Source organism: Ruditapes philippinarum, unplaced genomic scaffold (assembly GCF_026571515.1).
Source record: "Ruditapes philippinarum isolate M1 unplaced genomic scaffold, ASM2657151v2 ctg2014_1_1_1_1, whole genome shotgun sequence".
NCBI lineage: Eukaryota > Metazoa > Mollusca > Bivalvia > Venerida > Veneridae > Ruditapes > Ruditapes philippinarum.
In genome coordinates, this window is record NW_026859056.1 from 60,344 (window position 1) to 81,406 (window position 21,063).

The window sequence follows — 21,063 nt, forward strand, 5'->3', positions numbered from 1 at the left end:
GGGGACACTTTAAATTTTACGACTGCTACAAAAAAATACGATTTACAATTTAAAAGAGCAAGTTCGTTGTTTTCAGGGGTTTTACTCCCCCCAGCCGACATTAAATATAGCGACAATTGTTTGTTAGCGACGACTCAGTGCCCCAGATCCGGTCTGGCCCCAACCCACCCCCCGACAAAGAAGCTGAAATATTTTTAATCCGGGGCTGATTTATTTAAGGGGCAAAAAAATGTGTTTAAGGAATGTTCATTAAAATCGTTTATTGTCAAAGACATGTTCATTTTAAAAAATTTTTTCAAATGTAATACCATTTGAATTCTTCTTATTCAAAATTTTTTTTTTCTTTTATTTCCGACGATTTATAGCTAATTAAGGGGCGTCGATGTTCTAAAGGTTCCCCTGCTAGTAGGGGGAAACCCCCCAGTTTTTTGCTTTTTTGGTTTTGACATAACCCCCCCCCCCCCCCCCAAAAAAAAAAAATATTTTATTACCTCATCACTTTATTATATAGGCCAATTGGAGTTAAGATGTTAGTGTATCACGTTGCTGTTACAGTACTATCAACATTTAAAGTACTTAGGTCATGATAAAAGTGATTGTAGTTCAAGCGATTTTTTTAACCAATAGTACTTTTCGCGTCTACATTCCTTGGTTAAATAGCAAAACAAAGAGTAAACATCGTTAGCACATTTTTATCAAAATAAAACCAGACGATTAAAGTTTGCAACAACTGAAGATTTAAAACAGAGGTAGGACACTATTTTGGTACACGGCTAATAATCTTTCTTTTTTTATTTTTAGGGGTCTGTGTTTTGATTTCTAAATGAAACAAAACTCATTTGCGTGTTTTATTTAGCGCTCATATAACAGTATTCCCCCGGGATTATTTTACTGTACCACAGCCCCTTGTTTATTTGTATATTAAACTGTTTTAAATCTGTTACATTTCTAATAAGTATAAGAAAATATTTAAAAAGAAAAAAACCTGTATAAAAAAAACAAAAAAAGATTTTTTTATATTTTTTTTTTTTCCTTCAGACACCAACCAAGTTTTATCAAAAACCATTTAAGGATTTGGTGAACTACCTTATCGCCGGATATGACGATGAAATGTCCAAAATCCGGGCCATTTACCGATGGATAACTGGCCAGCCTATTGATCACCTTCCACTGGAGAAAAAACCTTCCAAGAGTCATGTTCTATTTGAACTGTGGCGTATAAAAAATAAAGAAAAAAGTTATGCTGAGCTTGTTTCTAAGCTATGCAGGTAGATCAAAAATGGCAGATACTTTAATTTAATATACATACACACCAGGCCAGGTTATAATATTGCAATCCGGTCTATTGCAATGCTTCCCCGCCCAAATTTCTAACATCGGACAAAACCGTAATAAATCGGTAATTTCCGGAACGTAATTTTTTCTCAATCTTCGGTATTAAATAACTTTATAATATCTCTGACCGTTTATAATCGAAATATAGTACATAGAGATAAATGATGAGTGATCTTAAATAATCTAATGCCCAAGATTTGGAAAAAAAAAAAAAAAAAAAACATAACGTTTCTGAAATAACCGATTTCTTACGATTTGGCGGGAAAGCATTACAGTTAGATTTCCGTAAGCACAATAAATTTTGTGGTAAACTTAGTCTTTAAACATATTTATTTAACATTAAACGGTTGTTGACATATCAGAATAAATTATTTTAGAAACATTTATAGATCTAATACAAGAAGAAACCAACTTTTTCCTTATATGCAGATATGCGGACATACCCTGTGTCATCATACACGGGGCTGTTAAGGGATCAACATACGAGGTTGGAGACCGAATCGACGAGGTCAAACACTATGGTGAATGGAACGCTGTCTTGGTCGACGGACATTGGCGTTTTATTAACGCTTATTGGGGCACAGTCACTCACGATGTCATTAATCCGAATGGAGATGACGTCATCAAAAATGGCGACTCACCATTTAGACTGTATTATTTATGTGATGACCATTACTTTTTGACTGATCCTGATCAATTTGGTACAACGCATTTACCAATGTGTCAAAAATGGCAGCTAAGAAAAGATCCTCTAACGCAAACAGAGTTTGAGACCATGGCATATGTAAAGGATGGATATTTTAATTTGCATATACAAACATTGACTCATACACAGTGTATTATAGTGAGTGATTCCAACCAGGTGGAACTAAAATTCGCGATTCCACAACAGTCGTCATTGAACATAGACTTCAAGTGTCGTCTGTTCCTTCTGGAGGATGGTGTCGAGAAAAGGTAACCATTTCTAAGCTATTTTTTCATATCTTGGAACATGTTTCATATATTGTGGAACAAAAGATGTTAAGTTTAAGATATATAATTGATATAAAATTAAAATACGTATGTATTATCAACGCCTGCAACTGAGGCGGTAGATAATAATCTTGATATTTTAATTTAGCACACACATATCATCACTCGGGTGTTGTGTTTTTTGTTGTTGTTTTGTTTGTTTTTTGTATTATTTTTTTTCAGCAGAAAAGACCGGTATGTGTTCATCCACCGCACAAACAATAACAAGACTCTTACTGTGAAGATACGGCCACCGGAGAGGCACGTGTACAGGTTCGAGCTTTTTGGCAAGGACGTCACAATCAAGGGAGATTACTACGACTATGATTGGATAGTGATTTATAAATTAATTTTTAAGTAAGGGTAAACTGTTTTTGAAAGAGTAAGATCACTAAACTTTTATAGATGTGTTTCATATTTAAGGCTTAATGATGCTTTTTGTCACAAATTTAGTGTTGGTAATACATGAATATTTTAAAGAAAAACTTAGAGTGAATTGGTCTACAATAAGCACATTTTCAATTAAGTATTTCAATTATTGGTAAAAACAAGAATTGTATCATTTGGGAATTCTTATGCAATATTTCTTGATGATAGAATATTATGTTGTTCTAGAATATTTAATTATCTGCATTATAAATACATAATTATAATATATGATAATGTATCTAACATTTGTCAACAAAAGCCACAAATGTATACAAATCTTTCTTGTTTTATTTTCATGTTTAATAATATAACGTTATTACTATTGTTTTACCGACTTGCAATTATAGACCAGTTCACTTTTAGATGTTTTGTCAAATGAAATCGAAACTTTTATATATATTTTGCGATACAACCGAGTTCAAATTTTCTTTGACAAAACGTTTTATCTCATTTTAATATAGCAAAAGGTAACCTAATTTAATGATAAAAGTGTCTTTAACAAATGATATACAAACATCTAACATTGGTTCTTTCAAAACGCCTGTTTGCGCTTAATTAATATCAGCTTAAAATACATTTAAAGCGAAGGAAAATATGAACGCAAACCGTTTCCACCATACCCTGCTATAGGATGGGGTCCAGGCCGCGTTGCTATAGAAACGGGATTGGTTCCCCTCAGTCATTTATCTGGTGAGGTGGACATGGATGATTATGGACGAGCGGAAATTAAATTTCGGATTTCTGACAAGACGAGGATTGGTGACATGTTCTTTACAGCAAGGGTATATACTGGTGGAGAAACAATGGAAGAACTTCAAGATTATTGCGTTCATCGAGTTGAAAACGGTGACGTCATGTTTAACGTCGTGACACCGGAAAAGGGAGAATTTGTTCTTAAACTGTCTGTTAAAGATAGCCCTGCTGGTAATCTGCAAGAATTTTGTGAATTTTTACTTATATCAAATCAAAAAGATGGAAATGAGAGGTATCCAAAAGGTTTTCAAGAAAGAAAAGAGAATAATGTCAAATCGGACCTTACGATCAAGCAAGAAGCGCAAACAGTTGAAATAACAGGTATTTTAAAAGTGTTTATTGATTATTATTAAAACAGTTTGTAGATTGTCAAAACTCATTACAAGAAAAAACGATGATTGAATGGATCGTGTGTATTGGTGATGTTTTTCTAATAATGTTAAGAAGATCTTAAATCAAATTATAAATAACAGAAAAAACAAAAACTAATTATTTTAAGGGGGACACAAACATTTTCATTTCTTAGTTTTGATTTTTTCATTCATTTTTTTTTCTGTAAATGTCCTCAAGATTAAAACACTAGATTGTCACAGGAACAAACTGTTCTCCTAATAAAGAATAAAATGGTGGTTTGCTAACTTGACCTACGTGAGTCAGGTTAGGGCGTTATGATTTCACAATTGTTGTCACAGTGAACTCTGAAAACAAATGAATGACTTACACTTTTTAATCATACACTATCCACAATATCTGTTATTGTAACTTCCAGGGTTTGTTAAAGCCACATGACTTGTTTTAAAATTACTCGGCCTTTCTGTCGGCGTCTAACTTTCGTTCAACATATAGAAAGATACATTCACGCTTCAAACCAAAAATATATGGAAATAATACAGAAATTCATGCTTGGACTTTAAAAAATGTTATTTTAAATATAGCGTGATTTGAGTACATACAATCATAATATATATTTGTGTCATTAATTTTCCTGAGTATGCCCTTAAGTCATAATATGACTTAATTAATTGTCAAAATTCAATAACATATTTAGATGAGACAACAGATAAAAGTATGGACAAAGCGGACACTGAAGAGCCGATTGAAAAGTCAGGTACAAAAAAAAAAAAAACTCGAGCTATAACCTTGGTGAACTAACAATTGTTATCATTTCTTGTTGCATGCTTACTAGATACTCACGAATGTCTTTATTTATTCCTGGCTTATTGTTTATTATTTGTTCTTGCGGTTGTGTCCCTCTCACAAAGTACTTCTTCTACTTGACTTTGAAATGTTAAATGATCGGTACCTTGGTGTTCTTTTATCAGGTTCCATTTTCTCAGAAACTACCACAGTATTCCACTTCAAACTTGATATACATGTTCACTATCAATATATGACACTATCTCATAAGGGCAGATAATCTTAAAAAATAGTTTTGAAAAGTAATGCCCCTTTTACATTTCTTTTCTTTTCAGATCATATTTTTTCAAAAACTGTCAGAGTAAGTCAATTCAGACTTGAAACACTTCTTTAGTCTTTGAATCAGAATAGATTTTAAAGTGCAAATAACTGTTTGATATACAAATGTATTTCATTTTCTGAATAATACCCTCCTTTGACATTGAATATCTTGGTTAATATTTTGTTAGTTACATTTTTAAAACATACCAACGTTTTTAACATCTACAATTTCAATTTCCAGAAAACTTGAATGATTTGCTTCGTCAACGCATGCGCGTATCGATAGAAGAAAATAGTCCGGAAGAATTAAGTTCGGTTATAAAGGATATGAAGGCACTAGAAGAACCGTCCATTCAACCGGACATCATATACGGAGAGGAATCGTTACAATTGCTTGAGTTAAAGAAAGGTAATCAATATTGTACTTATTTTCTTAATTACTTGCAAGTAATGTCGAAGCGTGGTTTCCCAAAATTAATAATTTAATGCTCTAATCTTAGTATAACCGCGTTGTGCACACCACGTGCCTCGCCAGTCTAACGATGAAGAGCCCTTGTCCACTTTTTTAACCACCCGTTAAAAAATCAATTCGATAAATACCTTCTACAAATTTCCTGTCATTTCAAGCGTGTCTTTAAATGATAGTAGTTATCACCAAGGGCGACAAATCTTCAGACCTTATTTCAATTACGCACAATGGTGGCCGCATGGTATTGTGACGTCATTATGAAATTACGTCATAGCGTAGCCAAAAAAGCTGAGAAACGGGGTTCTTTTTCGTTTGGACATAGAAGAGAAAGGTTGGAGAAAAATATTTTTACTTTTTATTTCTATTTGTTATAAATTTCTGTAAAAAAGAAGCTAAATTTACTTTCTTTAGATAAAAATGTTTTGTGCTTTGTCAGGAAAAAAGATAGTTAATCAGATTTAGCTGGAATGTAAGATCTACATTAGAAATAAAGAAATTTGCCTCGTGCTTAGCAATGGAGGTAGATCTAAATGAATGTTGACTGAAAAAATAGACACGCCTTAAGGCTTTTATAAAATCTATTAAATGGATTGTAAGTATAATGAAATATTTTTATAGAGCTGGACAAACAATTTTGAGATTATTCCAGCTTGTCTTATGGTCTACTGTATAGGTCAAAAGAAAGTTAAAGTGATGCTTTAACGCCCATTCTCAATAAAATAAAGCATTTGAGGTTGAAAATTTTTAAAAATTTGATGTCATTGTGTCATTTTTTTTTTATCGCTGAGGTAAAAGTTTTAGAGGTTATTTTGCAAGTTTGCCAGAAATATTTTTGAACAAGAAACTATGATATAACAGGATGGCATTTATTTCGGTAATGACACTGTATTTCTTCGTAACGTAGATTTCAGATCTAATAATGTAACATATTGGCTGCATATTAACAACAAATGTTCTTTAATATATATCCAAAATCTGTAAATTCTCTATCTAGAGGGACTTTCTAAACCCTAAGGAAAATTTCAAGGAAGTTGGGTACCTTGCTAAATTTTCAGTTAATTTCTTCAAAGTTTTAAATATTCGTAGAAAGCAAAAATAGTCCAATTTTGGAAATGATTATTTTATGTCTTCATTCAAAGGATATCACTATATATTATATATAATATATGAGAGGTCGAATGCATTCACAAATGTTGTTGTATTAGCAATTTTTTTTCAAAACATTCAACTTTTAACTTCTTTAATATTTGGAAAATTTATTGCTAAGCAGTTCTATATTTACCCCTATATAGGATGTCACGTATGTTTCATTTTATTCAAATGCAAGTAAAGGTTGAGAAAACAATTTTACTTTTTGTAAAAATGCGATTTTATGTTTTTATATATGCATGTTTTAACATTAACAATATACAATGTAAAGTCTGTTTGATAAAAGTAACGTTTGTTTCACTGTGGTTACTTAAACAAGTTAAAACTCGACCAAAGTTATCAAAATTTACTTACTAATGTCAAATAGAAGTTAATGTTACTGTTATACGTGCTTTCTGCTTCAATCCCCCTTTTTATAAACTTACTTTAAAAAGTTGATAACGTTTGTTTCTGTAAGTTTAACGTATGTTTCATTTTACATTGAAAGTGGGTTAAAAAAATGACGCAAGACCGTTTAACCCGCCATAATTTGCGGTTATATATCAGAGTTACACACATGTTAATTTTCTATTCTTGTTTGGATTCTTCTTTAAATGGTTTGGCTCTTAAATAATGGTAACGTATGTTTCTTTTTAAAATGCTGTTGAAAAGATTTGAATAAAAAAATGAAAATTTCCGAAAATATAATGATATTTGAGAGGCTGCAAGCTTATTTTTACTTATAATTAATATATATGCTGTATTATTAAGCATGCATCGATTCAATTATGTAATTTTGGTTCCACTTATTATTGTTTAAGGTTTTGTCACTATTTATTTATATGCTTTTGGCGACATTTGATCATCCATTATATCAATGAGATTTTAACAGTCAAATATAATTTTTACCAATAATCAAAGTTCATATACACACCACAATGACTAATTGCACATGTTTCGTTTATTCTGGAACTTATTTTTCTGGGACACAATTTCAAAGTTGAAAATTCTAGGTGGCGACAGTAACGTATGTTACATTTTTAGGCATTAATGGTACTTGTAAAAAGAAAAATAACAGATAGAAATGTAAAAACTGAGAGTGGTCCCTAATAGACAAAGTGGCAGCCACCTTTCTAACGACATTTTGACCTCAAGAAAAAACTTTCGTATAAGAGCTACCAAGTGGAACATCAAGTGCTGTGTTTTATTGAGAATGAGCGTGAAGCAGGTTTGCTGGCAGGGTTTTCGGACCTGGTAATTTTTCAGCCCGTATGTTATCGCATTGGCAAATTGGTATACGAAAAGGCGCATACAATTTTTATAGCTGAAAAAACATTTATACAGTACTGAAGTTTATATTAAAATAGATTCAGACTTGCCTAAACCAAATACGATATAGTTCTAAGAATGAATTTGCTGTTTTTTTGGTTGTAAATTTACAGTCTATCTTTTTATTTTTCATATATCATTCTGAATGGTTTTTTGCATTTGATTTGAAAAATGCCACGGAAAAGAGCACTATTGGCGACTCAAGTCAACCAGAAAAGGGGCAAAACGTATTAGAATCTAATAGTAATACAGCAGGTATACAGCAGAATTTCTTTCGGTTGTACAGTGCTCTATATAGTCACAGACAGTTCCTCTAAATAGCACTATACAAAATCAGACATTGCCATCGGAAAACAAATCCAGTCACCAGTCAGAACATGTCTTGTTCTACAGAACAACAACATGGAACATGTAGTTCATTCTCGGGTGGTCCTTCATTCACAGGTGTTGATAACCAGGTAATAACAACCCAATGTGCACTGTATCACATCTCCTTATTTGGGCACATCCTACAAGGGACTATGATTACCAAATATAACCTTGGTTATGATCAAAATATTGGCACAACTCAGTACCTGGGACACAACAGGTTATTATCATCCACAACCTCAGACACAGACAACACATGTTAATTATGGTCCAGTATGCCAAGATGGAATCTACACCTATCCCCAGGCTCAGATAGCACCTACATATTGTCAAGGTGGTAATCCAATACAACAACATACCTTGTGGCAACCACAGGCTCAGACCGCATCAGCTGACCAGACTGCTATATCGGGTAATAGTTTTAATAATAATTCAATAAGTAATACATGTACTAACTCGCCTTTCAATTCTGTTTGTAATGATTTGTCACTTCATATTCCCAAAAAACTTAAAGAACAAATATGGCAGGGGGAATTCATTGATTTATCTATTCTCTTGCAAAAAGAAGAAGATGGACAACAATCCATCAAATTAGTGAATGGCGAGTTGGTGATATCTAATGCCATTAAGAAAAATACAGTTTTAAATATCGAAAGGTAGACTGATGCCTTTTTGATTTATATACATATTATTTATGGTTACAAAAAGTCCATTATTAGCTAAACATTTATTGCAGTACTTAAATACAATTACGTTTAGCTGCTAAAAAGGAACCCATCTGGTTGGGCACAATATGATAAAATGTTTAGAAGAAATATTTTGCGCAACACCCGGTGACGCCTTGGTCAGTAATTGATGCTGAGCTTTGGCTCATTACAATGACAGCAAATCATAATGCTTTTGTACCACAGTATATACCCAAAATATATGTTTTGATTTACAATACAAAAGGCTTTTGTAACAAACCAGGTTGTTTTTATCAACACAAGTGTAAAAAATGCAGTGCAATCATCCTTTGTATGTATGTCGTGCACCTTCCATTCGACCAGACCTGGGTCGGGGTTCAACCAGTATAACAAATTCCTTTCAGACCCAAGATTATTCAGACCGGAGATCCAGCAAGATTCCAACCTAATCAAAAAACCTTTTGGTATTAGGTCAAACACCCAATAGACACGAGCTCCCTAAGTAAATGGCTCAGTAATTATGATAAAGAAAAAAAGCTATGCTTTATTATTACTATTTTGAAAATACTTAAAAGTTTAACCCAAATGTTTCTTTATTAGAAATAAATAACACACATGTGTGGATTATTGGTTCATCTATTATAAGGAATGCCTTCTATCATGCCAAACAAAGGTATGGGAAGGACCTCGGTCTAGAAAATATAACTATTACCTGGAAATTTAAGCCTGGTTTGCTGACTGAAGGCCTACTTCATGAGTTTAATACAATGTTGAATTGTAATTTAAATTACCGTTTGCCATAATTATACATTGTGGAGGCAATAATATTGGGAAAACCCCTTTAGACTATTGTAAATGGCTACTTACAAATAATTTTGCCACTGTATTATCTAGTATTCCTGGAGTACGTCTTGTCTGGTCCGGGGTTCTTCCAAGATTATATTTATAGAGGAGAAAATAACCACAAAAGTTGGATAAGGCTAGAAAAAGATTAAATTAGTTCTTTGCGCTAAATTCTGTATTACAAACGGTTGGTCGGATATTATTAGGTATCCAGATATTCAAGAGTCTCAGGAATTCTTTAGAGATTAATGTTCATTTATCTGTTAAGGGTTCTTGACATTATGGTTGACACTCTCAGGAATGGATTTACAATATCATCTTTACAGAGCAGTAACTGTTTTCCTAGCATATTTTAAATCCGGCTGACAGTGACAGCTTTCCGAATCATCACCCCCATACGATTAGTTTCTTTATGCGGGCTTGCTCTTTGTTGGCTACTTTCTAGCCAAATGAGCTTGCGCCTTTGGCTTTAATGTAGATTCGTACCGTCACTTATAACATACATTATATTTATGTATAACACATTTCATATATAGTAAGATACAATTGCCAGGGGTTAAAATAATTAAGCTTTATCATATTTAGGGAATTTTTTAAACATTTATTTCAGTTTTAATTTTAAATTTTCTTTCCCTTTCCCGGGTTTTTCTGCTCCCATTTTCCGGGGGTTAAAATTACAAACTGCCGATAGTCCGGGGCCAGTTCTTTCCCATTTTTCCCCAGTAATGTTTATCGCCATTTTTAGCCTTTCTTATAAGGGGAAGGGGTGATTACATCTTTTTGTTTAGTCACGATTTCCGGAGCTTTCTCTTAAAGTCTAAAGGTTACTTCCCGGGTTGGGAAAACCCAGTTACACTTTTAAAGAAATTTCACGCCAGGGTTTTAAAAATTTTAAAATTTAAAAAAAGTTTCCGATATTTTTTAAAACTTACATACACTGCGATTGTATTTTTAGTTCCCTGTTTTAGAATTTATGTCAGCCATGGCCATTTTCTTGCCCAAAAATATCATTAAACATAAATAAGTTAAACATCTTTGTTTTTTTGTCCCTCTTGTGATAAATTTCCTGTCATTTCAAGCGTGTCTTTAAATGATAGTAGTTATCACCAAGGGCGACAAATCTTCAGACCTTATTTCAATTACGCACATGGTGGCCGCATGGTACTTGTGACGTCATTATGAATTTCGTCATAGCGTAGCCAAAAGCTGAGAACGGGGTTCTTTTTCGTTTGGACATAGAAGAGAAAGGTTGGAGAAAAATATTTTATTTCCCACCCACCCAACCCAAATTATATGCAATTTTATGAACAAAACTTCTCGCTGCCCTCTAATTTTATTTTTCAGAATTTGCTGCACAAGTCAACTACGTTTATATATGTGCATGTTGCATCAACATTGTCATGGCTGACGTTGGAGGGCTCTCTTGAGATCTGATGTCTTGTTCGTGAATATAGGACATTACTGCAAAGGAACATTCATTGTCATGTTGCTGAAGTTATATAATCATAATGTGATTGTGCATGTTTTACATACATTATAAGAATTTTTCATCAGATCACCCTCTAACAGCATTAACTCTAGTGAGATTTACGTTATTATGAACTAGACATATGTATGGACATATACAGTGAACTTATAACTACGGCTTAATGTCGATTCGTACTGTCACTTATAACATTACATTATATTTATGTATAACACATTTCATATATAGTAAGATACAATCGCAGGGTAAATATTAAGCTTTATCATCATTGATGAATTTTAAATACATTTATGCAGTGTAATTTTAATTACTTCCGATATTCCGGTGTTCTGCATCCGATTTTCCGGAGTAATATTACAAGCTGCCGATAGTCCGGAGCCAGTTCTTCTCCCGATTTTCCGGAGTAATGTGATCGCCATATAGCCTTTCTTATAAGGAAGCGTGATTCACATCTTATGTTTAGCTCACGATGTTCCGGAGCTACTCTACTGTCTAAACGTACTTCCGATTGATCCGGAGTTACTACTTAACGACTACACTGCAGTTTCTAAAATCTAAGTTTAAATAGTTTCCGATATTTGAATCTTACATACACTGCGATTGTATTTTTAGTGTCATGTTTTAGAATTTATGTCAGCCATGGCCATATCTTGCCAAAATATCATTAAACATAAATAAGTTAAACATCTTTGTTTTTTGTCCCTCTTGTGATAATTGGAATTTTATGAACGTTTTCTATTAAGTGCCAGCAAAGATTGAGTATCAGACTCATGTTTCTAGTGCATATAAATACATGGTCGTCTTGCTTACACAACATGCACAAATAATTTGATGCCATTCAATGTTATGAACACACTGACTACCCAAGGGACATTTCATGCATTTTTCTTTATTCACAGTAAAGACATGGTGTTTTGAAAACTTTACGTAGCATACTTTAACAGCTGCTCTGTAGCTACAACTTCTAGTCTTTATCTAATTTCCGACATGCCGAGGTATTAATCCCCTCTGATGATGCATGTTTCTTATGGGTTTTAAATATAGAGAGAAACGGACTCCTTAATGTCCCAAGGACACAGGATGAGGATCAGGTGACCGTGTTAATGGTAGATGATGACCTCAGCTGCAATACGTACACTGTTTGACTTGTCACTTGATTAATAACATTGATCTTAACAAGCTAGTAAAATAGCTTTTGGGTTTTTGCAAATGAAGAAAAATGGAAGTGGCAGTGGTCACTAGCAATGAATCAACATCTGCAACCTTTCCCTCCCGGATACGGAAGTTTGTTTCCTAAAGCATTGTCAAAAACAATTTTACTTTAATTTGCAGTTCTTGCATCTATTGCTATCAATTTATAGTAATGATAGCTATCTTGTAAAAAGATATATTCTTTAATAACAACAATATGAATATGAACGAATAACAGTGGTAACATTTGTTTGACCCATATCCCGAGCTTTTTCAACGGTTAGGTCTTGTTAGTAAAAATATTTTAGAAGTCGTGCGATTCAGGTTTTTTTTTTGTATTACAAAGAAAACAATAATACCAACAGTAGTTTAAAAGTGACGAAACCTATTCTTTGAAGCTAAGTCTTTCAATGCTTTGATAGAAATATAAAAGGATGAAAGCTTATGTTATTACAACACTTATAAGTGTCGCCAAATCTAAAACGTGTTAATTGTAGCAACTCTATCATTTCAGTTTCATAAGTTAGCGTTATGATTTCTTTTCATATACATGTAGTAAATTTTGCCTAGCTTTAATCATTGTTAATACTACATTAAAAGTTTTTTTTAAAAATAACAGAGTTACAAGAAAGAATTCGTGATAGAGACATAAAGCTGATCGAAGCAAGTCTAAAGAAGGTCAAGACCGCAAACGTGGAAGACAAACTTGAAAGAGAGGTTTCTGTAGCAAGGAATCTACTCCAAAGGTATGACTATAACCTTTTTCTTAAATGCGACGAATGCATGCTCTTTTCTTCCTTTTATTCAAAGCAATGAATTTAGACGTTAATAAATGCCATCTAAGTTATTTTATATGCATATCCAAGTAAATCTATTTCAATTTAAGACACGATGAACATATTAAAGTGGCAATGTACAATACTAGTAATATTTTGTTACTGGTATTACATATTTCATTATTTTCATTCCATTTGAAGTTGCACTTCCACCGTTAAGTTGAAATGCCGATCAGCTTCCTCAAAAAAACTTCTGTTTATAGATTTAAGAAGCTCCAGTGGTTACTGCATGCGGTACTAGACTTAGATCGATCTACAATAGCTGAAATAAGAGGATACAGTAGTCCACCTATTATAGTCCATGCAGTTATGATGTCAACATTGCTTCTCCTTGGTCATTGGGCAGAGGAAACCAAGGTAAACATAGAAATATATAAAGAATAAATACGTGCAAGCGGAGATACGTATGTATAAACGAAAATGAAATCAATGAAATATTTGATATTTAAAGTTGAATGTGTGTAAGGCGGGATATGATGCAGTGAACATTTGAGAATGTTGGACAGGAAAGCAGAGCCGACGTTTGTTCGTTAACCCTTTCTTAAAATCATGCATGTATATAGAAAATGATGTATTTTAACATTCCAGTTTTAAACAAGACATAATATGATTAATTTTTATGAAAATTTAAAGTAGAACGAAAGGCTTCATGTTGATTCCCGCCCTGAAAATTTTAATGCAAATGTGTCATGGTCGCTTTTCCTTTTTTGTTGCGCACGTGCTAGCCTTAGGAAAAACTCCAAAGCGTGATTATTTAGGAAAAAAGAAAGAAATCAAATAATTAACTATAGATGATTTAATTGCAAACATACCTTATCAGATTAATATGTTTATGATAATTGTTTTCTACAACAAAATAATGTAACATGTAATTGAAATGAAAACATCTGTGCTAAATACTGAATTAAGAAGCAGTTTGTGCGTGGAATTATTCTTAATTATATTTGAGCCACCAATTTACACACACATTTACACGTTTATTTGTAATCATAAATATATAATTTTAAGTCCTTATTTGATAATTGTTTATACATACCTCGGAACATTTCAGTGTCGCCAAACGGGTTGAATATATTCAGTTATCATGGTTATATGTACAAATTGTGTCTGTTATTTGCTTGTAAACATTTTATTTTGGATTTAAGGAATGGAAAAATGTACAGATGGTATTGGGGAAAACGGGACATGAGTCATTGAAGAGGTTGATAATAGAGTTTAAGATTGAGGCATGCCCCTTGGAAGTTGCCATTGGAGCTGGAGACTTTCTCCCTGAATACAGTATAGACCAGATTCGTGAAGTCAGTGCAGGATGTGCTACATTCTTTGTATGGGTACGTCGGTTTAAATTCATTTGTGAAGAATGTAATATGCTAGTTATAAACACTTTTATCCAATTTTCTGGACTCCAAGGTTTTACGAACTGCAATGAAATGCACATGACTTAATAAGCAATACTTTTGATCTTCTAGATAGTTTTGTTTCTGCAAAATTGAACTTTTAGAACAGTTAGGTGCCCGATTATGGCCGAACAGGAAACATACATATCCGTGTCATAAAGTTTTGACGTAATTGCAGTCGACGGTTACCTTCCTTTCACGTCCCCACTTAAAAGGTTCAAATGTCTGTTCTTTACCTTTCTTTATCAAAAGCGTGATTAGTGCAAAAGCGTTGCTATTTGGGAAATGCCTGACTTGCCAATAACAAGTCTATGACTTTTTTCTTTAAGGTCATCGCGAGCTTGGTGTCTACAACCTTCTTTTCTCACCAATATCAAGGGAAAGCATACAGTCCTAAAATTGTGTTTGAAGTTTTGTTATGACTAGTGGAAGACTCATTTTGAGCAAGAAGTCGTGTAGTTAAAGGGCAATGAAATACTGACACGAAGTAATTCTCTAATAGATAATAGCATCTTTAGTCGTAGGTTTGTAAACAAATACTAGTATTATATGTTTAGTTACATATTATTGTAACATTTGATTTGTACGAAATATGCATAAATAAGACTGTAGTGTATATTTCAACATGACTGCAAATGAAATGGGTAAAAAATGTCTTACTAACACGAAATAACTTTCAGTAATTAACATGTGAAATTGCTACATAATTATTTTTATCATTATGCAGGTGAAAGCAGTTGTTGAAGAAGTACAGAAAAGAGCTGGTGACGAAATTAACAATATACGACCTTTGACCACGGGACCACGTAAAAGGTGCAAAAAGAAAAGGAAAATGACATTCCTTGAAGACCTGGACATTACTTCTGCACGATAGCGTATATTTGTGAACTAGTTTGTTTTAGAAAATATTATTTGATCTTTGAAAAGGCAAAAAATTCAAGAACTGTTTTGTATTAACAAGTTATGAGAAACTTTAAGAAAGTGCATTACTATTTACTTTCAGTGAAGATAAACTATTCTTTTTTTGGCAATTTGCATAAACATTTTGAGTTCTTTCATGTACAACTTGGTCACCTATTTTCTTAATTGAAAGCAGCCTGTTTTCAATTCAGACGCTCTATTATGTCAATAAATAGTGCAGAGAATTTGCCATTCTTTGTTGTCAATTTTGCAATTTTGCCGTGTTGTGCTTTCTTTAGGGATTTTGGGTTTGGCTATAAAACGATCAACATTCTAAGAATTCATCAGAATATAGAAATAATTCTTTTCAGACTTAAGTGTTTCAAGTATATTTCCAAAAAAAACAACTTGATACAGGATTTTGCTTTGGTCTCTGAGTAATGAGAGCCACAAATTAACAGATAATTGATATCGATAAGTTTAGACACAAAATTTAGCAACTTTCCATTGCTCATAACGTTTTCTCTATCTTTTAGTTATTAGTTTTTATTGTGCCCCCACTTTAGTGGCGGGCATTTAGATTTACCCTTGTCCGCCTGTCCGTTCGTCCGTCCGTCCGCACAAATAGTTTAGATATATGAGCTAACTAACGGTACACTGGGACAAAAGAGAACAAAGGACTTCATTCCGTAAATAAAAATTTAGCTCATAAGGAAACAATAGGTAGCCCACAAGAAAACAAAAGAAAAGAACAATAGAAATAGCTCATAAACCTGAAAATTGGTACGGCCGTCCGTCTGTCCGTTCTCTATTGTGTCGCACGTAACTCAAAAAGTATTTGACCTAGAGTCATGAAACTTTACAGGAATGTTGATCAGCATGTGTAGTTGTGCACCTGGGTATTTTCGTCTGGATATATTTAGTATTTTTAGAGTTATTGCCCTTGACTTAGTAAAATTTTGCAATTTTCAACTTGTGTCGCATGTAACTCAAAAAGTATTTGACATAGAGTCATGAAACTTTACAGGAATGTTGGATCAGCATATTTAGTTGTGCACCTGGGTATTTTCGTCTGGATTTATTTAGTATTTTTAGAGTTATTGCCCTTGACTTAGTAAAATTTTGCAATTTTCAAATTGTGTCGCATGTAACTCAAAAAGCATTTGACCTAGAGTCATGAAACCTTACAGAAATGTTCATCAGCATGTGTAGTTGTGCACCTGGGTATTTTCGTCTGGATTTATTTAGTATTTTTTTAGTTATTGCCCGTGACTTAGTAAAATTTTGCAATTTTCAACTTGTGTCGCATGTAACTCAAAAAAGGATTTGACATAGAGTCATGAAACTTTACAGGAATATTGATCAGCATGTGTAGTTGTGCACCTGGGTATTTTCGTCTGGATTATTTTGTATTTTTAGAGTTATTGCCCTTGACTTAGAAATTTTTTGCAATTTTCAACTTGTGTCGCATGTAACTCAAAAAGGATTTGACATAGAGTCATTAAACAAGTTATGGGAAGGTTGCTTAGCATATTTAGTTTTGCACCTGGGGTTTCGCTTGTGGATTTATCCAGTATTTGTAGAGTTATTTCCCTTGACTTAGTAAAAACCGTTTCATTATGGTGTTATTTGTTCCTTGAGTGCTTTAGTTAGAACCAACCAACTTTACAGGAATAATGATCAACATCACTAAATTACAGGAATAATGATTCCGACACTGTGAAGTTATGCACCTGGGACTCTACATGTGGATTTTTTTCAGTTTTGTTAGAGTTATTTCCCTTGACTTACAGTAGTATAAATTTGCAATTTTCAACTTGTTCATGCATAGCTCAAAAAGTATTTCACTTGTAGGCCTGAAAGTTTACAAGAATGTTGGTCAGCATGTGTACTTATGCACCTTGGGGTTTGCTTGTGGATTTATTCAGAGTTGTAAAGTTCTTGCCCTTTACTTAGTAAAAGATATTTGACCTAGAGTCATAAGATTGACAGAACAGTGGCGCGTTGGGGGCACCCGTGTCCTATGGACACATTTCTGGTTAATTCTAACATTGCATTAATATTGGCCTTGTTTTAGTTCTTATTATTTTACCTCCCCTCGTTTCAGCACCCTTGAGTCTTCTCCCATTTTTAAGTTCGGTGCCTTCTGGGTGCCCTACTGGTGATTCGGACGCTGCGTTCTGTGAACGTTGCCTTGCCTTGCTGGTCTTTATTCTCATTTTCTTGCCATATAAGATAAAAGAATCATTTAATTTCATTTTATTAGGGAACCAGCAAATAAACATTACCTTTGGCCATTCACAGAGTATCATGACAAATATGGCCAATAGTTTGACTTTAGTGTACAATACATAGCACAAAGAATACAAGAATCAAACTAAGAAGCAGTTACATATTCCAGTGAATGTTGTCTAAACATTAATTCATTATTAAAAAAGTGTGCGTATTTAAGAATTAGTTTTTTTTTATTATTAGTGGACAATGTAGTCGAAAATATATATACAGAAGGCCATGAAATGTTTCCAAAATATTTGGTTCTTATAACAGTATAAACTGGGCAACACAAAAAGGAGTGGTATTAAGTTTCAATAGAGCTATATATACATAATTTACATTTGCGATCATTTATATCAATGTTCAAAATTCTTTTAGTTTTTATTTCTTAGTTATGAGAGGCTAGTCTGAAACAAGCAAGTTCTTTTCTTAACACATTATTTGTTAAAACATCAAGATATTTTCATAACAAAAAGCAGTTTCAAATTTTCTGTAAAATCAAGTTCGGGCATGTTATGTATTATAGAAGTATTTCAGTTCTGTATATATTGGTCACGCAGTCGCTGCTTTAACATTGGCATATAATCAAAAGTTAAGTAAACGTTGCACCATATATGACTGCAACTTAAGCTATTTAACAAGAGTTTTATATTGTTTCTATTGCACTGGTCTACACATATATTGTATATTGGTGAGTCCTAGTTTTTCATAATATTTTACCAGAATTTAAGAGTCAATTTATTTCTTTGGAACTAACAGAAAGAGGACATCTTGCTAACTCACTTAACGCACCAAGTACATGTATATACTTGCAAAATTAAACATAAATTTTGTCTATTTTTTTGCAATCGTTTGTACCCCAGACCTCATTATATAACAAAATTGGTAGCACCATAGAATAAAGTTTTTAACTAATTATAAGACTTTGGAGAATAAGGAAAAGAGACAAACAAATAATCATAGAGTAAAAGTACAAGAGTTTTAATGACAACAATTCTTTCAATCGTCTCTTCTACATTTTAAAGATATATTATGCTCAGTTCTGATGCTTGAGAATATTGTTAATTGCTATACGTAAAATAAACATTTTTAAGCACAAAAAGATAAATTTTATACGTTTCAAACTCTACACGGTAAAGCTTAATACAGTATTAAAGACACTATACAGTTTTTAAAGAAAGGACCACTTAAATGGAATGTAGCTTTCCAAACATATTTTTTGCAGTTTGTTATTCAACTCAGATTTATTAGGTAAGAGTTTTCTAGATTTAAGAAAAAACTCTGCAACGAAAGCATTTCAACCAAAATTGAGCAAAGTTTATTTTTAAAAATAGATTGTGTTTTGTAATTAAATTCTCTATCTACATGAAACTTAAAGCAAATATGTTACAAATGCAAAACAGTTTCTATTAACCTGTTCGACGACGAAACCGATCACCAAGCACAGAAATAGTTTTCTTTGAAGGACGCCCGTTGCCAAAATTCCAGACAAGTAAATGTCAATTTTGAAAACTATTTTTGAAAATGCGAACGTGTATGCCTAGCATTTTTGGCTGTATCCGTGTACTGTAAAAATGTTACTCTAAATTCAATATATTAATCGAAGGTTCCAGCTTTTAAATAACGAAGTTTAAATATAGATCTGAACAACTGACCTAACGTAAAAAAGACATGTTCGTATCTTCCATCGGATATAATACATATATAAGCAGGTTTGCTGAGACAAGACAAATGTACAAAATGAATTGAAATGAAAACTCGAATACAGAAAATATGGTTTAAGGAAGCGTGTTTCCAGTTGTAGAGCTACAAGATCACGTTTACACAGTAACATTTTTAATAAGACAAAAGCAGATTCACAAAGACGAGTTTAAGTAATGCATGACGCCCTGCCCCTGTATGGAAATTACGGGCAGGTATAAAACCCGGGGACTATCTCCTATTTCTCAATAAAACTGAAGGGAAACACGGCGCCTCCTTCTATTTTTTCATAATATAATAGAGAGAAAACGAACCCCACCCCCCCGTAAGAAAAATCCGAAAGGGCAAAAATTGAAAATATTGTTGGTTCTGTTTTATAAAGCTTTAGCAGTATTCAAGATTTAAACATGTAATGGTGAAATTTTCCTTTCGCCGCCAACGCCATTTGCAATTTTCAGGGGAGGTTACTCTATCTGACTTAATTATGAAAGGTAAGAGTGATTTCCCTTTGGTTTCTGAGCCATTTGCAAGTTTCAGGGATGGTTACTCTATCTGACTTAATTATGAAAGGTAAGAGTGATTCCCCTTTGGTTTCTAACACCATTTGCAATTTACAGGGGAGGTTTCTCTATTTGATTTAGTAATAAAAGGTAAGAGTGATTTCCTTTTAGTTTCTTACGCCATTTGCAATTTTCAGGATATTTCAATTAAAAATGAAAGGTTTGAGTGTAATAAAAGATTGGAGTGATTTCCCTTTGTTTTCTTTAGGGGAGGTAACTCTATCTGACTTAATAATGAAAGGTCAGAGTGATTTCCCTTTGTTTCCTTCAGGGGAGGTAACTCTATCTGACTTAATAATGAAAGGTCAGAGTGATTTCCCTTTGTTTCTTTCAGGGGAGGTTGCTCAATCTGACTTAAAAATAAAAGGTAAGAGTGATTTCCCTTTGTTTTCTTCAGGGGAGGTTACTCTATCTGACTTAATAATGAAAGGTCAGAGTGATTTCCCTTTGTTTCCTTCAGGGGAGGTTACTCTATCTGACTTAATAATGAAAGGTCAGAGTGATTTCCCTTTGTTTCCTTCAGGGGAGGTTACTCTATCTGACTTAATAATGAAAGGTCAGAGTGATTTCCCTTTGTTTTCTTAAGGGGAGGTAACTCTATCTGACTTAATAATGAAAGGTCAGAGTGATTTCCCTTTGTTTTCTTCAGGGGAGGTTACTCTATCTGGCTTGATATTGGAAAGGTTAGAGTGATTTCCCTTTGTTTTCTTTAGGGGACGTTACTCTAACTGACTTAATAATGAAAGGTAAGAGTGATTTCCCTTTGTTTCCTTCAGGGGAGGTTACTCTATCTGACTTAATAATGAAAGGTAAGAGTGATTTCCCTTTGTTTCCTTCAGGGGAGGTAACTCTATCTGACTTAATAATGAAAGGTCAGAGTGATTTCCCTTTGTTTCCTTCAGGGGAGG

The 21,063-nt window shown here is 33.3% G+C and overlaps 1 protein-coding gene across 1 annotated transcript; it reads left to right on the forward strand.

The window, feature by feature from the left end:
* Positions 1–527: 527 nt before the first annotated feature.
* LOC132755024 (hillarin-like) lies at positions 528–15,867 on the forward strand. The gene is made up of 11 exons (XM_060745810.1): positions 528–554; positions 1,039–1,268; positions 1,765–2,289; positions 2,533–2,703; positions 3,359–3,849; positions 4,577–4,636; positions 5,228–5,395; positions 13,107–13,233; positions 13,527–13,680; positions 14,469–14,654; positions 15,448–15,867. Exons 1-11 carry the CDS (start codon positions 528–530, stop codon positions 15,592–15,594), a joined length of 2,286 nt encoding a protein of 761 aa, XP_060601793.1. The 3' UTR covers positions 15,595–15,867.
* Positions 15,868–21,063: the final 5,196 nt, after the last annotated feature.

Excerpts from the sequence above, each read along its gene's own strand:
- LOC132755024 (XM_060745810.1), top strand. The coding sequence starts at position 528 with ATGTTAGTGTATCACGTTGCTGTTACA. Across the intron at positions 13,234-13,526 it reads GCAAGGAATCTACTCCAAAG|ATTTAAGAAGCTCCAGTGGT; the intron begins GTATGACTATAA and ends TTCTGTTTATAG. Across the intron at positions 13,681-14,468 it reads ATTGGGCAGAGGAAACCAAG|GAATGGAAAAATGTACAGAT; the intron begins GTAAACATAGAA and ends TTTGGATTTAAG.